This window comes from Balaenoptera physalus (assembly GCF_965194825.1).
Source record: "Balaenoptera physalus genome assembly, chromosome: 9".
NCBI classification, from domain to species: Eukaryota; Metazoa; Chordata; class Mammalia; order Artiodactyla; family Balaenopteridae; genus Balaenoptera; species Balaenoptera physalus.
Window position 1 is genome coordinate 70,147,749 of NC_138888.1, and position 18,253 is coordinate 70,166,001.

Genomic DNA, 18,253 nt, shown 5'->3' on the forward strand with positions numbered 1-18,253 from the left:
ACCTTGTTGTTTATCCATCCTATGTATAATAGTTTGCATCTGCTAATCCCAGACTCCCATTCCTTCCCTACCTTGGCAACCACAAGTCTGTTCTCTATGTCTGTGAGTCTGTTTCTGTTTTGTAGATATGTTCATCTGTGTCATATTTTAGATTCCACATATAAGAGGTATCATAAGGTATGTCTTTCTCTTTCTGACTTACTTTGCTTAGAATGATAATCTCTAGGTCCATCCATGTTGCTGCAAATGGCATTATTTCATTCTTTTTTTTATGGCTGAGTAATAGTGCATTGTTTATATATTCCACATCTTAACCCATTCATCTGTCGATGGACATTTAGGCTGTTTCCATGTCTTGGCTATTGTGAATAGTGCTGCTATGAACATACAGGTCCATATATCTTTTTTTTTTTTTTTTTTTTTTAATTTATTTTTGGCTGTGTTGGATCTTCATTTCTGGGCGAGGGCTTTCTCTAGTTGTGGCAAGCGGGGGCCACTCTTCATCGCGGTGCGCAGGCCTTTCACTGTCGCGGCCTCTCTTGTTGCGGAGCACAGGCTCCAGACATGCAGGCTCAGTAGTTGTGGCTCACAGGCCCAGTTGCTCCGCGGCATGTGGGATCCTCCCAGACCAGGGCTCGAACCCGTGTCCCCTGCATTGGCAGGCAGATTCTCAACCACTGCGCCACCAGGGAAGCCCCATATATCTTTTTGAATTATAGTTTTGTCTGGTTATATGCCCAGGAGTGGGATTGCTGGATCATATGGCAATTCTATTTTTAGGTTTTTGAGGAATCTCCATACTGTTCTCCATAGTGGCTGCACCAATTTACATTCCCACCAACAGTGCAAAGAGGGTTCCCTTTTCTCCACACCCTCTCCAGCATTTGTTATTTGTAGACTTTTTAATGATGGCCGTTCTGGTGTGAGGTGGTACCTCATTGTAGTTTTGATTTGCATTTCTCCAATAATTAGCAATGATGAGCATCTTTTCACCACATGTAGATATATTTTTGATGTGTTCATGGGGGGAGGTGAGTTCCACTTCCTCCTACTCTGCCATCCGATCTCCTCTGCCTTGACATTTCTTACAGTGCCATTCATCCAAAAACTCTTCTTGTAACTGAGATTATGTGTTTCCATGTTTTAAAATTGATGAGGAAGAAAAATGTCAATTTTCTTAGAATTATGACTGTTCTTAATAAATTTCAGGAGCACAAAATTGAGCTTTTTGGTCAATACAGCTGACAACTACTCCCAGAGAACAGGTCTCATACTTTTCATGGCTGTATACAGGTAACTCTTACCAGACTATGTGAACTGGGGCATTGAACACATTTGAATAACAAGGAATTACTTTACAGATATCGAATTAGGATCTTTGTAAAAATTAGTCCATTAAACCACATTTGAAATGGAGTTTCTCAAACAGTTTCATGTATCTGCGTATTGGTAAGGATATTTTGTGTGACCTGCTTTAGGAAACATGAGTAGGATGTGATCTGTTTGATGGTTACAGCTATCCTCATCTGAGAATTTCCATTCAGATCTGTTATAATTTATTCTAACTGTTGCTACTAGAAATCTTCTGAATACCAATGACAATCTAATTTTATGCATAGAGAAGCAAATTAGCATGAACTAAAGCTTCTTTAGTTGAATGAGCATAGTTTTATATTGGCAAGTATGGTATACCTTCTTAATCCTAGAAAAGACTCCAATTTTAAGTGAATTATCTTCCAGATTGTTTTATTTTCTACTTAAAGTATCATCAGTATTTCCTTAGCACAAATCAGCCATGGAATAAAAAGTTGGGACATGTTTTACACGTCCAATATCTCCCTCCCCTTCTTTGAACAAACATTCCCCTTCCCAGATCTGTGGTAGCTTCTTTAGTATTTGTTTTTTTTGGGGGGGGGGGAGTTGTTTGTTTTTAATATCTATATATTTATTTTGGCTGCGCCGGGTTTTAGTTGCTGCGTGTGGGATCTTTAGTTGAGACATGAGAACTCGTAGTTGCAGCATGCATGCAGGATCTAGTTCCCCAACCAGGGATCGAACCTGGGCCCCTTGCATTGCGAGCGTGGAGTCTTACCCACTGGACCACCAGGTAAGTCCCTTCCTTATATTTGAATCTTGAGTAAAATGACACAAGGGACAGTGATGGTTAGAGCCGAGTCTCTCTGAAAGCAGCTCTCTGAAAAGGCTGTTCATTAATTCCTACAATCTAGAGCCATACAGCCTTGATTGCAGTCCTTATAAATTCCTTTTTTTTTTTTAAGGCTAGCTGGAGGAGGTTTATAGCCATTTTTTGCAACCAAAGAACCTTGATAAAATTACAACATACAGAAAGTAAAAAAATTAATGTTTTGGGCTTGTGTTTATGTTTCTGCATTATCTTTTTTTTTAATTAATTTATTTTATTTTTGGCTGCATTGGGTCCTCGTTGCTGCACGCAGGCTTTCTCTGATTGCGGTGCACAGGCTTCTCATTGTGGTGGCTTCTCTTATTGCGGAGCACAGGCTCTAGGGACACAGCCTTCAGTAGTTGTGGCACACGGGCTCAGCAGTTGTGGCTCGTGGGCTCTAAAGCGCAGGCTCGGTAGTTGTGGCGCATGGGCTTAGCTGCTCTGCAGCATGTGGGATCTTCCCAGACCAGGGCTTGAACCCGTGTCCCCTGCATTGGCAGGCAGATTCTTAGCCACTGAGCCACCAGGGAAGCCCATTTTTGCATTATCTTAATGGTCATATCTACAATACAAATAGTGATCAAACAGGTTTCATATAAATAAATTTTTATTGCTGAATTTTCCCATAACATTATAGAAATTTTTTTTTAAAAACACTGAAATTTCACAAATTATTGAGCTCAACAGTTAAACATACTTCATAAAAAAAAGTACAAAAGTGACATTAGAAATATTTTTTGAAGAAAATTATATCATCTAAGAGCAAAGAAATGTGAATCCAGACAATGAATGGCACAAATACAGCACTTTAAAGGAGTACTCAGTCACCATCCAGAAATCATTGTCTGAGTTATGAAATAGATTCAGTTTGAGAAGTTATATATTCAGTTTGTTTCTGAACTAGCCTGTCTTGTTTTTGCCTCTCTTTTGTAAGAAAAGAGCTAGGTCTTTACTGCTGCTGGGACCAAATACTGTACATGCATTGGAGAATAAGGACGGGTCACCCTTCTCCCCTGGTACCTGCACAAGAGAACAGTTAGTACAGAAATGGCTTTGGCACTTTAACCCTTAACATAATCCCAAACCTTGTTAATTAAATATTGTAGCCTTGCATGATTTTTTTCTAATACCACATCATCTCCATACTTTATATGTACATTATATATACAATAGTAAAAATCCTTCACTCTAAAACAAAACAGGTTGATTCCAAACAGGCCACATTAAATCTTTGTAGCAATACACTCACGTAGCTTTCTTCTTAATGCTTATGCGACACAGTTTTTGTTCATTTTTTTAAGCTACCTTCTGGGATTGACTTAAGGCTCTAGTTTAATGCAAATGGTTTAGTCTTAGCAGGAATCTCTTTTGAGGCTAAAATCACACACCACCGACTCTCTCTTTTGAAGTTGGTTCTCCTTGTTGGATGGATGTAGTGTCTTGCCTGGGTAATCCATAGAGATATATAGAAACACATACAAGAAGAGTACCCAGAGCAAAGGTGAGTGCTGAAAAGAAGAAAAAAAAAAAAAAAAAAAGAATCTGTATTTGTGTCCTTAAAACTGTGTAACAATGATTAGTTTAAAATTTTGAAGACTTTCAATTGTGGGTTTACACTATCAGATTGCATGGAAAATAAATTTTAGTGTTCTATATGATGATGGTAAGGTTTAGAAAGGTCATCAATTCTAGCTCCACCCCCACCCCACTCACCAAAAAAAGTAGTGAAATCAAGGGAGTGACAATCACTGACTACATACTTTCCAAGAACGCAAGTATGACTGTCCTGGACCACTGACAAAGAACATACTAACATCCCTCTATGCTGACTGAAAGAAAACGCAGTGGAATATGGATTTTCCATGATACTAGAAACCTGTGAAAGTTTTAGAGTAAAAGGCAGTTAAGCAAAATTCAAAGAGTTAGGTGACCAATGATTCAAACCATTGAAGATTTCTGAATAGGAGATGAGGTGGTGATTTAATGAGTAAAATTCCATTTTCTGCTAACATCTTTTTTTTTCATCTTAATCCTGAAAATCTGGACACAACTGAATTACAACTTGCCCAAACTTGACAAGTAGGCATCATATAAATAAATCCTTATGTCAAAACTAAACCATATTCTATGTGGAGTACAATGGCACAGTCTTAATAGCTTTAAAAATGTCATGCAGAGAAACAACATCGAGCTATGACTTTTAGTTCATCCCTAACTAGAAAAGACTAGCTTTGCCTTCCAAAAGGGGAAGAGGGTAAATTAAATCTAAATAGGAAACTAAGATTGCTAAGACATTCTAATTAATTTCCTTGACCATCAGTAAGACAGAACACTGACCAAAAAGCATTTATACTGTTTCCAAATATTCTTTAGGAGCACAGGCATAGGATTTGTTGAGCATAAGGATGGATCAGAGCTACAAGTGAAAATTCACACAAATCAGGTAAGAAAAACATCAGAAGGAGGGCCTAGAAATATCTGTTACTGAAATGGTAAGTAGTTGGCTTTATACAAAATACCTACCTACTATGTGCCAGGCACTGTTCTAAGCACTTTGCCTAAAACAACCCTACGAGATAGGTGATATTATCATTCCCATTTTACAGACAAAGAAACTGAGACATGGGTTAAGTAACTTCCCCAAGGTTTTACAGCTAATAAATGGTACAAGCAAGATTTGAACCAGACTATCAAATTTTTTTCTAAGATTTCTACAAGGTTGGTATTCTATTTGCATTTATAACAAGTCAATTTTAAAATGAAATGTAAATATAAGCCAGATCTGTTTCTTTTATTTAATGTTGACAGATTTTTCTCATGTATTAGTTTATGGTATAATTGATCAGTAAAGAAAATTATCACAGCATAAAAGCACCAGGAAATGTTAAGTCAATATCACTGCTTAAATAATTCAGAAGCCAACTAATGGTGGATATGGCTAGGGAAAATTATATTAGAAGGACCAGCATAAAGGAGGTCCTAGAATGCCAGCTATAGTAATGAATTTTGTATTAATTACATATTAAATGAAACAAATAGCTTTATTAAAGAGAAAATTTAGATTTGGATTGTAGTTTCAAAACCAGTTTATACCCAAGTCTAAAACAGGAAGGTACAAACTAAGGGGGAAATGAAAGAAGTTCTCTGTTCTTACCTCAGAATAAAAAGCCAAGTTTACTCTAATTCCACTGTGTGGAAATTAATCAGGGAGGCCTTGTCTGCAGAAACACTCTTTCTACTGAGTAGCCTGATCACTTTCAGCTCTAGAACCATTTAAACAACCTAAGTACTGTGGACCCACATTCCACACCACTATGAACTGCTGCACCTGTAGGATAAATTGTAACAAAACTAGGAATTTCTGTAAACTCTACAAGCAACTGCCATATTTAATGAAAGATGAAATGAACCAAGGAAGTGAGACGCTCTTCCATGTTAAAAACTTACAGTACAAACTAAGACATACTTATCTGTAATCCAAACAGCATCACTGAAGCAATGGTAGAAAGGACAATGGCTGCTGCCGCAGAAAAGCCTTTCATGATGTTGTCTGTGTACTTGACCACAACAGAAGTGTAGAGGCCTCCAACACTAGCAAGAACTCGCATACAGAAAGAAAGAAAAGCTTAACACTCAAATAAATGAAACATTCTATGATGGAGAGGCAGTTTTCACCCCCAGAGATGCCACACTAATTTACCTAGGAAAATACTATTTTCCTTAGAGGCAGCCATCTGAGAGATTTTGTACTAGGAGTCATAGTTCCTACAAAACAGCACTGTTTTTCAGATGCCCAAAGGGCTATGTAGTCTACTGCTAAACTGTACACATTTATTGCTAACACATTAGATACTTTTTGATTGTGAAGGCAAAATTGCTTTGGGATAGCTTTGCCACAAAAGTAAATCAATAAAACCAAAATTACATTTTCAAACTGGTATTCACAGTATCAAAGGAACAATTTCAAAACGCTATAAAGGCTTAAACTGGACATCTAACTTGAGGAAAAAAAGGGGGGGGGAATCTACCCAGAACCTTTAATTCCTGGATACTTACAGATGACAAGCCAGACATAATATGTGTAACCATAGAAAAATCCTTTTTCTTTAATTTCAGCTCCATCTGACAAGTAGACGCCAACTAATGTCACAACAATCCCTGATAGATACATTTGAATGTTTCTCACCCAAAGGGAAGTGTCTGAACTCTTTAAAACTTTTTCAAAATACACTCCTGAAAGAAAAGCATGCAAATATGAAATAGATATTATTAGAAATTAATCTAAAATGTCTTTTAGAATAATAACCCAAAAATATGATAATATAAAGTATATGATTTGCGGAACAGACACATTTTACATTAATTAAATGCAGATTTATTATGTTGGTTGTGACGCATGGCATACCGAACATTACCAATTTGTATTTTTACAGAGCATCTAGAATTAATAACCAAGAGGGAGCTTTCTAACCCACATTTAACAGGAGACTCATATTACTATTAATAGTTTCCGCCTTTATTATAGCAGTGAGATAGACCACAAAAGCTCTTTATTAATGCCACTAAAAGACTTGCTTTGGTCAGCTGGAACACTATACTATTAGAGTCAATTATCTTAAACATACCCCTATAATATCTGCCTAGTATGAATACTCCCAACTTTGCAAAATAACCTATATAATCACCACTTAGGATTTTTTCTGAGTGACACAACCAAAATAAAATTTAAATAGAACTTGCTGAGTGAAGCCATTTTCCTTTAAAGCAGGGGTCCACAGGCCAAGTTCACCCACAATGTCAGAAGGACCGTGAACTCCCTAACTAGATATGTTTTGTGTCTATGTGCATTTTTCTGGGGGTGAGGATCTGATGCTTTTTTAGGTGCTCCAAAAGCGCACATGAGTCCCCACCCCACCCCCAAAATCACATAGCACTGCTGTAAGTTTTATACTTAAAATGAATGCATGTTTAGCAAGGACATTAAAGATTTTTGTTATAAACACTGTGTTAATTAGAGACTTAGGAATTGCCACTAAAGTACTAATCAACTAAAACTTCAAATGAAAACCAAGATTGTTTTTGATGAACCTATGTTGGAAAGAACCAGAGAATGGAACAAACATATAATAGCTTTTCCTATTTCTACTTTTGATTTTCCTATCTGGGAAAACCATTTAACTATTGGAAAACCATTTAACTATTCAGTTCTCAGTTACTCCAAGCATAGAGGAATAGTAAACCATGTACCATTTCCTCAACTGTGTATTAAGAATACACACCTTATGGTAAATAGACTGTTGGACACAAACATTTTACTGTTCAAAACAGTGCTAAAAATCAAATAGTGTATTATTTGGGGGGTAACCCAATTTTTGTTTCTAATTTGTTGTTTCCTAAGAATAAAAGTTTAGCATGATGCTATCATTAAGTATATTCCTAAATTTAGATTTTCCCCTCTTATCAAGTGACTAGATACAGAAGTGAAAAATACTTTCCTAGTCAAAAATAAAGAGTACTATTGAAATAGCACAAATAAAGATAAATAATAAAGATGTATGGCTATAACTAATATACTCTTTACTTTCAGTTTCTTCTCTGTTGGAACTATTTCTAAAACATTTCTTACATTGCACTTAACATTCATACTTTGTCTCTTCTTGATTCAGTGAAGGATAGCCTGTCCCTACATATATGAGTCCAGACTTCCACATTTATTTGATGTTAGTGATTTTGATTCTTCCCTCCCCTTTTGGCTGTTACTTCTGGGTATTAGGTTTTCTTAGGTATCACCCCCCTTTCCTCCCTACTCCATAATTCCAAATCTGTTGAAGCAGAGGAAGAACTTGAGGTTACCAGGGAAATACAGATACTGAGCTAGTAACTAACAACCTAAAGCAGCAGAATCGAAACTGAGGATAGTGCCAGGAAAACAGAAAGAGGTACTTGAGCTTTCTGATGGCTAACTTCCTCCATTTTTGAATTTATTTGGGGGTTCTTGGCTGGACCGGGCATAGTCAAGGATAACAGAAACACATTCTTAGATAACTGCAAAGATGAATAAGGACTGAGGTCTAAATTGAGTTAAACACTACCACATGCTTACTGGAAAAACAGCTGACATAAAACTATACAGCTATTAAGTAAGAAGGTAAGCTTTAATAGGAATACAATTGTTTGTTAGTTTGATAAAGCAAGATAAAGTCAATCCCTATTTAAAGTCTGATGTTTTTTAAAAAATTTGACAACAGAATAAAATGATGCTTTTATGACTTACCTGCAAATCCTGAGCACAATACAGCAACAGCTATAGCACCAAACCCTAATAATGGATTCTGTTCCACCTGCAACAGTAATGTTTTAAGAGTTATTTTTAGTGACTCATAAATACAATTCATCCAAGAGAACAAACAAATGAATACAAAAATCTGTTTATAGTTCTGCTGAAAGTAGGTGCCATATCAGACATGGCTATTCTATAGAATAAGATAGGACCAAACAAAAGGCCATCCCAGAGATAAGCCAAAGTACTTAAGTTAAAAACCTATCCCTCAAATTATAGCCAGAGTAAACGCTTGATAGAACGTGTGCCTACTTCCTAATAACAATGGGCACCCAAGCACAGAACTGTGCAGTCAGCCCGCCTCTTCATTTTAACTTCTGCCACCACCATAACTCAAGCTCTTACAGGACCAAGCATGGAAATGGTAGCAGTTTGACTTGTTTAATTTATTCCCTATCACCTACAGGATGGAGTAATAACATGTAAGATTTCCTACTTCACTGAATTTTTATCAGATATTAATAGCATGCCATCTATGTGCCAGATATACTGTTTTATATTCTAAATGAATAAAGATGAAGATGATACACAGCTTTGATTCTTAAATAGTTCATGGATGGGAGAGATGGACACATATATATAATCACAATACTTTGCTAACAGATGCAGGTATATGGGCCCCCAACCTATTGTTTCAACTTTATTTCCTCTTCCCTAAACTAACCATCAGGAGCTTTCATCAGTCTTTCCTCAGAGATAAATGTTATCTCAGTGGTAACACTGAAACTAAAGGGTTGAGACACGTGTCTGTAATATGACAAGCACATACCTTGTTCAAAATAAATAAGCCTGAGAGAAGGAGGGTATTACTTGATGTTAAGTACCTGAGAGAGAAAGCTTGGTCTGAAATGTCTGCATGAAGATAAAAGGAGAAATAGAAGACATTATGGACTAATGGTTCTCAAAGTATGGTGCCTGGACCAACAGCAGCAGCATCACCTGGGAACTTGAGAGAAATGAAAATTGACAGGCCCCTCCCAAGAGCTACTGAATCATAAACTATGGGGATGGGGCCTAGCAATCTGTTTAACCTTCCCGTTGAGTCTGATGTACACTGAAGTTTGAGAACCACTACTATAGACTACAACTGATAAACATGGATGCTTTCCTAATACAAACTACAAGGCCAGCATAGAAAGGAGAAAAGATAACGGTGTGAGATTTCATCTATCCCAACAACTGCTTGGAAGCTCAAGCTACTGAAGACAGTGTCTGTCTGACAAATTCTTGGTTACTTTTCTGCCGGTTTAATCTCTACAGTTAGGAAAAATGGTGATAGTCGACACTGCTTCTCTGGACTTAATTCTGACTGATAAGAAACTGCTGGGTGGGACTTCCCTGGTGGCGCAGTGGTTAAGAATCCACCTGCCAATGCAGGGGACACGGGTTCGATCCCTGGTCCGGGAAGATCCCACTTGCCGCGAGCAACTAAGCCCTTGCGCCACAACTACTGAAGCCCACACGCCTAGAGCCCATGCTCCACAACAAGAGAAGCCACCGCAATGAGAAGCCTGCGCATCACAAGGAAGAGTAGCCCCCGCTTGCCGCAACTTAGAGAAAGCCCACGTGCAGCAAAGACCCAATGCAGCCAAAAGAAAAAAGAAACTGCTGGGTGATGAAGTGGAAGTGATGGAAACCTAGGAAAATGGCAACCATGTCGTTTTAGCATGAGCAATAGCCAAACACAGCATAGTTAAGAGACTTGAGCTCCAGTCTTGAATAAATCAAATTCAAAAAAATAAAACTTAGAATTCCATAGCTAGTGGGAAGATGGGTTATGAGGGTAAGAGTTTCTTAAGAATGACAGTAAAGAAAGAAATCAGTGTTACTAATTAAGGGCATCTTCAATGGATTCTCATTTTATAGGAACACTAAAAAAAAAAAAAAAAAACTACAGTACACAAAACCAAGAGGAACCAACCAGGAGTTTTAGTATCAAAACATTGAAAACTCAGTATAAGTGGAGGCTTGCAAAATTTAAAGAAGGCCTTTAAAAGTATGTTTAGTTTAGGAAGAAAAGAGTATGCTTCTTCAGCTAGATGACATACTGTTAGATAGCAAGAAAATAAGAGTCACCCAAACCTAGTTTCCATTTTCTCTGTGAATAATGATTTTAAATGAATGAATGGGAACCAAAGTCCAAGACATGTGGTTTGCTGTTGTGAGAACACCTACCTAAATAAATTCAGAAGTATCCTGACCAAGAATAGTAGCAAATCAAGGTACTGATCACTGTATCTCTGAAGAATAATGGGGCATAGAAGCTATGCCAGAAAATTTGAATTGGGCAAATACTGTCCTGATTTTCAAAAAGGCAGAGGGAAAGAAAAGCTGCAGAAATTATAAACAGCAGCTTGAGACCTGTAAGGCGGCCCAGTACACTCACCAAGAGCATAGGCTCTGGAGCCATGCTGCCTAGGTCCAAGCAAGTTTGAGTCATTGCTAGCCTTCTTTGCCTATCAGTTTCCTCATAAGAAAATGGAAATAAAAATACATGCCTCGTATGGTGGCTCTGAGCATAAGTGAGTTAATGTATGTAAAGCGCTTAGAACACTGCTAGTATCCAGTATGACATGTGACTGCAGCTGCTGTTGTTATTACTGAATACCAGCGAAATGCTACAACAGGTGACATGGAGAACTTTTGAAGAAACCATCAAAAGTGTAATGGTCATCACAAGAAAATGGTGTGGCTTCCATAAGAATACGACTTACCAAATTTTCTTACTGAAAGAATTCCTAGTGTAAGTGCTGAGGGGAATTCCATAGAGATAATGTTTAGCAAGAAATCTGACAGATTTGCATAATATTTCTGTGAACAAGACAGAGAAATGTAGTGAGGATAACAGTAGTTCTATTCACAGCTGAGTGAGTGCTCATATAGCAAAGTGCTAGTTAACAGAATAAAACCAAGCTAGACCAACAACCAATATCAACCAGCCAGGCATATGAATAAGCCATCCTAGAAACAGATCCTCCAGGCCTAGGCAAGTCTTCAGTTGACTGCAGCCCTAGCTGATATCTTGATTGCAACCTTATGAGAGACCTCAAGCCAGAATGTCTAAAAGAGGCCAGCTCAGGCACCCTCTAATTCCTGACCCATAAAAACTGTGAAAGAATGTTTCTTAAGCAAGGAAAAAGAAAAAAAAAAAGTCAAGCTAAAGAGAGTCCAGAGGTATGGCCACAGAACTCTGGTCCTGTCCTGTCTAAAATTTTCAGTGAAGACCCAGAAGACATAGGCGTCAAATCTGTAGAAAGCATAACATTCAAAGAAAAAGCTAATAATGCATAAGGACTGGAAAGTCCTCAAAGGCTTGAACAATAACCCAAAGCTAACAAGATGGGCTTAATAAATATAAACACATTTTGCATTTTGGTTTAGAAGAAGCCCGTGGCACAAAACACATCTGAGACAAACTATTTGTGTGAAACAGCTACATGTGGTTGTATAATCCGTTATATAATGGATAGCCTCCTCCAGCCAAAAAAAAACCTAATATAACCTTACGCTGATTTAACAAGTCTCTGGTATTTGGAACAAAGGAGGTAATTAGCGAACTACACCTCACACCACTCAGTCATTATCTGGAGACAGAGTGAACTTTTAGGACACACTGAGGAAAAAGAACGGATAAATGCACCTAGAAAAGAAATGCGAATCATAAAGTCTCCAGAAGCCATATTACAGAAAGAAACAACAAGGTTGTCTCCGTGGGGTAGGAGAAAAGACACGGAGGGTGGAGGTGCGACACTGTTCTCAAACATTCAAAGGCTCCTCGTATGGCGTTAGCAGGGATTTGAGTTACTCTGACAAGAACAAGGAACAATGAGAGGCAGTTACAGGGAGCTACATTCTGTTTAAAATATGAAAGAACTTTCTAGAGTGCTCCAAAAGTAGAATACTCTGCTTTAGCTTACTAAGCTTTTCACACATATTACCTAGGTGAGGTGACCCTTTTCTAAAGGTGTAGGGTGTTACTGGAAGTTCATATTTAACTTTTAAGTGTTTGCCTTACTTCCCAAACAAATTCTTTACAGTTCTACATCTGAGTTATACGTGCAGTGCCCAGTTGATCAGTGTTTTGAAATGTCACCGAGAATATGAGCACGTTTAAACATCATGTAAAGACAATACATATTAATTTAAAACTCACTTTCTGGGGAAAAAAATTCTTCCACCAGGCCAGAGAGTAACTACCTAAAAAGGAGCTTTCTATTTTCACAAGCTCTGCGTACATCCCCAGCTGCCTTATACTCCTAAGAGAACCATGGTCTTTCATCTGCTAAGAGTTAAGAGTGTGCAGTTGCAGAGAGAAGCTCCTGACCTTCAGGCCCTTCACTATAGTTCCACTTCCTACTTCTTCGGGAAAATAACCAATAAAAGCATACAATATATTAAAAAAAAAAAATCAGGTATGTACTTTAACATTTAACTCTTGAACTAAAAGTCAGAAGTAAAGGCGCTTTTTGCCCTATTGTAGTTACCAGTTATTGGGAAAAACACTACTCTTCTGTAAGCCCTACTGCTGACAGTGGATGCGTGTGCAAAATGATAAAAAATTTTGTGAGTTGCGGGAGAACACGAAAATTAGATGGGGAAAACTTTGCCCAGTATTTCTGAGAAAATGTCTAAAAGAGGCCTAGAAGTTGTGAACATAGCCACTGTGTGGAAGTTGGCACAACTGAGTTATAGGTTAGCTGTTAACTGTGCAACTGTGGGTATGTCACTTCACCTCTTTGGACCTCAGTTCTGTTATCCATGAAACGAAGGAGGTGCATTATATGGAGTCTAAGATACCACCCGTCTCTAACGTGGTTTACGCACATTCTTCCTTCTCAAAAAGGAAGCCCGGAGGTATTGCTCTCCTTAACAATGACATCATCCTAAGGGGGAAAGGCGCATCTATATGGCAGAGGTTATGAGTCATGCTCCCTTCTTTTCAGTGTGACTGTGCAGTGCTCAGGTCTTTGGGAAGTTCCCGTTTAGCTACAGCAAGCACTTAGCTTCTTACCACGACTCCCGTGGCCTGGGCTGGTCTCCACTGTACGAGGACGACTCCTCCACACAGCATAAAAACTGAAATCCACTGTAACCTGCTGAGCGTCCTGTTCAACATTAGAACAGTACATAGAGCAGTACAAGGAATCTTCAACTGGTACGTCACCTACCAACAAACAATGAACTCATCAGCTCGGTTAACATTAGACTCTGACACAAATATATTATTTCTGATATCATTAACAGAACTGTAGAGAAAAATATTCGATAGTTTGATAAAGGGTTAGTAAAAAATCTTTTCACCGTGAAAACATTTTTTAAGATTTTGCGCCTGCCATTATCATCTACTTCACCTACCTGGTATACTGCTGCATCCAGATTGCTAAGAGCCAGGAAAGCCATGTTGTTCTGCACCGCATACACTAAGGAAGGCACGCTCAACTTCATCAGTTCCTTGGGGCTCCCCAAGACATTTTCTCTTAAAGATGCCTTGAATCTACCCAGATTACCAGTTTCTCTTTGAAAACAAAAAGGGGAAATGAGAAGGGATGAGGAAGAAAATGAAAGATCATCCTTTCTATTAGATACTGTTACACATAGGATAGCTACATTGTGTTAAGTTCATCGATATAATTTAGCAAACTTATTTCTAGAATTTTTAACTAATTTTAGATTTATTAAAAGAAGCAAACCAGCAATGCATCCCCATAAAAGAAAAACAACTACAATCTTTATGTGGGAAAATATGACAATTAGGTTTATCATCCTCATCCTCTGGTCAGAGTTTCAGGGGCTTTTGAGTATATTAAACAATGAGAGTAACAGGAAACCAGAATTGCCGATATTACCTATGAAAAATTAATTTAATCCCTGCCACTTTAACTGCCATTGCATCAAGTTCACCCAGATTATGTTTTAGATTAACCAGGTTGCATATACATTTTTTTAATTTTTAACATTACAATAGATTTAAATTGCAAACAAAAGAAAAAAGCGTTAGTAGTTATAGAAGTTACTTGGGATAGGAATTGAGTGATGCAGGTCAATATTATTTGTAAATTAATTCCGTGTTTGTGCAATATGGTAGAGAGTAAATCTTTAAATAAGCATATTCTCATAAAATTCAAGTATCTGTATAATTTTGCAGGAAATCTGAATAATTTACTAATATCAGTAGGGTAAACTGTACCTGTAACATACATAAAGCTTACTACTTGAGTGCATATTGATTGATGCATGCTCTTAAATATTCTTATTTTTCCTCAGGAGGAACTAGCTAATCTGGCTCATATTTCCCCCTGTTGTAAATCAGCTCATTTATTTCCTGAAAATACACATCAAAGAACACTTTTATAAGCATTAACACCAAAAAAAAACTACATCAAAAGGCTCCTAACTGCCCCTCACAAGATCCTTAAAAGGACCATAATACTTTGTTGGGAAGATCGAGCTATTTCAACTCACAATGAGCCTCTATATTTTGGGTTAACAATAGAATCAACAGTCACTAATTGGATATGTTCATATTTGAATAGTGCAAAAATAATTACCCAAGTTCTGAGGAGGAGCAAAAAGTCCATAATGTCTAATTAACTACCTATGCCTATCCACTGTAGAACACTCCAGCCCCCAAGAAAATTATTAAGACAGGAAATTTGGCCTAGGCCACAGAAACAAAAGATGCCCTTCTTAGTTACAGACCTTACTTTGCTGCCAAAGCTACATGCTGAAAAGTAATGCACACAGCCTGGAGGGAGACTATACACTCCATGCAGAAGAGGAAGAGAACACCAAAAGATTACTGGGAAAGTCTGCACCGTAGTTTTCTAGATAGCTGAAGGTGGGCCCTTTAAACCAACCTGGCCCTTTAAACCAATGGTGAAGACTTTACCATTCTTTTTTTTAACACAAATCTAAGATGTTCTATATAATTCTCCACCTCTTAAAAAAGAGTATAAAGAATAATTTCTCAAAGTTTTCCCTCAATTATAAAATTGAAGAGAAAAAAGATTAAAATTAAAAAGAAGAATCACAGAGGTCCAACTCAAAGAACCATCTTAACAAGGTGATATAATTGAACATTTTCTTTATTGTCCTAATGCTCACTAGGAAACATGATGGCAGAGACATAAATCTTACAGGCTGTGTGAAGTACAGGACACTGCTTTTACTGTATCATTACTTAATGCCCTTCCAAAATGCTGACTTCTATACTAATATATCTTCAGAGTGGCTCCCTAAAGAACTACTGAGAGGTACCTGTTTGTACCCATCTTTCACAGTCCACCTCCTTCCATGTCCATTTATCTCCCACATACAATTCCTCAAGCTCTAGTTTAGTAGCCACGTATCCCTTCCCTAATCCCTAGCTATGGGCAATGCCATCTTACCTCCACTCCTTAGACATACTCTAAACCCTCAATGGTAGCAAATGAATTTCTGCCTATCCAGAGAACAGAGTTGATCTCTTTATCACTGGCTGTCTTTGCTCTGCTAGAATACAGGCTGCTTAAGGATCTAACAGCTTCTTCTATTAACCACCATGCCTGTACCGATAATCAAGGCTGCTGTGGTCCCTTTTCTCCCTGTCACTTTTATCTTTTCTCCCACACTTTTCAGCTTTCACATCAAATGAAGGGCCTGTGAGACATCACCAGCCAATCTGAGTACTCCTTTCCTTCAACATGAAAAACCAGTAGAGTACGGTGTGTCCAGATTAACCTTCAGGTCTTTGGCTCTTCTGGCTATATCCTTTTTATTGGATACTTAGGAACTATTACTTCTCCACTGCCGGGAAGACTTTACTATCTTTTTCTGCTTCCTTCTCTAATGCAGATATTAGAGAAGCCAAGGTATACCAGAATGCTAACTACTGGAAAGCTCAAGCTTCACCATGGTACCTTAGAATTATATCAATATTATATAATTATAACAAGATATTTTGAAATAAGTTACAAAAAATAGCAGAGAATGCTAAAAGAACTTGTAAAAGAAAACAAAAGCTCAAAATAATGATATTAGAAAGTAGAATAAAGAGATTTAGGAGGTATAAGAAAGAATATAGGGGACTGTTACCACACAGAAGGTTTTAAAGGAGGAAATAAATTATTTCAGTATTAGATTATATCTTGCTTAATTTAATATATTTAATAAGAATACAGCTCTAAAACTTACAGTTTTACTCACTAAAGTTAAAAAAAATAATAGCAATATATCTTCCAGAAAACACTAGTAATCATCTATCCTTTTGTTTTACTGTTAAGTAGACAAAGATAAATGATCAATTCTAAATATACTACAGCCTTGAATAGTGTTCTCTGAATACTAAAAAAACATAAAAACCAAAGACCACTTTTTCTTCCATTTTCCTGCTCTGATATTCTCTGGAAATCAAATCCCAAGCACTTTAATGAGTACCTTTTGTTAAAAACGAATTTATTGAATTTAATTATATAAATGACATTGTGAGATAAGAGAAAGCATGTGTATAATCAAAAAGCATACACTAATTTTTTTAGATATAGTCTGTCCCATTAAATGTACTGTTTGATTTTTATCACTGGAATAGAATCCATGTGCAACCTGTTACCTCAAGGAATGCTGAAGCCCCATGTTGACTGCAGAGATTCCACTGCTGCCCCCCCCCACAGTTCCTATCAACCAGCTGAAGCCGATTCTTTCTCATCTACGTTTGGTCAAAAGTAGACCTCATTCTTCCAGCTCCTGATCTGAGGAGAACTACTAGGAGGCCTAAAATCCTTGGCTAGGTTACCAAGGCACTGTGCAAAATGGAATCATACAGCAGAGGTTACTCATGAGCTTAAGAAATTTAAATTTCCCTTACAAATTTCTTATCATCTGCAAAGTTAATTAAAATTAACTCACATAAAAAGATTTTGGGGAGCTAGGTATAAAAACCAATAATGAGGTCATTTGAGGACAAAAATACCCATCATATGAGGTACATGACTTTTACTTCCTCCCCATGACCCTAAACCCCTTATAGCATTGAGTACAAAGAGGCAGTCAAAATGTAAACTCAGCAAGAAAAACAGAATAGGGCTGGATAATCTATGACATAAGTACCTGACAGCTTCATTCATTATTCTAGATAATACTATGAAATAGTAAAATAATTTTCTCCAGTCTTATCTGGATAAGTAGTACAAAGATTTAAGATGCATTTGGTTTATTACTAAACACACCCAAAGTGTATGTACATTTACACCTCCTTCTAGGTTTCTTTAGTCTTTACAGGCTGTGGTGGATAGCAAACAATAAAAAGCTGACTTCGTTCTAAGACAACATGCAGTGTTTTCATTTCCTTTTCACATCACAAATGACAGACTTAAATCAAAAGTGTCAATTTTAATAGCTATGACAGGGTTTAGTAAAGCATACAGCTAACTAGCAATTTTCCTGTGAATTGTTATAGTAATTATTTTATGAAAAACTAAAATATTTTTAAATGTACTGTTTGATGTTTCAACTGGAATTGTAACTTAGAAATTGGTAACTTAGTCAAATACTTAAAAAATAACTTACTCACATATAAAGCTTTTGCGACATCCAACTGCTAAGCTGCTCCCCTCCCCAAAAATAGGATTTATTAATTTCCTTTTCGATATAAAAGTGGTCTGATGTAATTATACATGTGCACAGCAGTGTATATAAAAAGATAATTATTACGTCTTCGTCTTGTAGTAGCAGAAGACTGGACACACCCAAAT

The 18,253-nt window shown here is 37.2% G+C and overlaps 1 protein-coding gene across 6 annotated transcripts in view; it reads right to left on the minus strand.

Moving 5' to 3' along the window:
* Positions 1 to 402: 402 nt before the first annotated feature.
* Positions 403 to 18,253, minus strand: part of SLC35A1 (solute carrier family 35 member A1) — a 44,279-nt gene continuing 26,428 nt past the window's right edge. For all 6 annotated transcript variants that reach the window (XM_082473987.1, XM_082473988.1, XM_082473984.1 and 3 more), the window contains 6 exons: positions 13,881 to 14,040; positions 13,537 to 13,689; positions 8,460 to 8,526; positions 6,242 to 6,418; positions 5,652 to 5,786; positions 403 to 3,693 (listed from right to left, as the gene is read on the minus strand). In XM_082473987.1, coding sequence (XP_082330113.1) covers positions 3,566 to 3,693; positions 5,652 to 5,786; positions 6,242 to 6,418; positions 8,460 to 8,526; positions 13,537 to 13,689; positions 13,881 to 14,040 — 820 coding nt within the window. In that variant the 3' untranslated portion in view covers positions 403 to 3,565. The remainder of the gene's footprint in view (positions 3,694 to 5,651; positions 5,787 to 6,241; positions 6,419 to 8,459; positions 8,527 to 13,536; positions 13,690 to 13,880; positions 14,041 to 18,253) is intronic.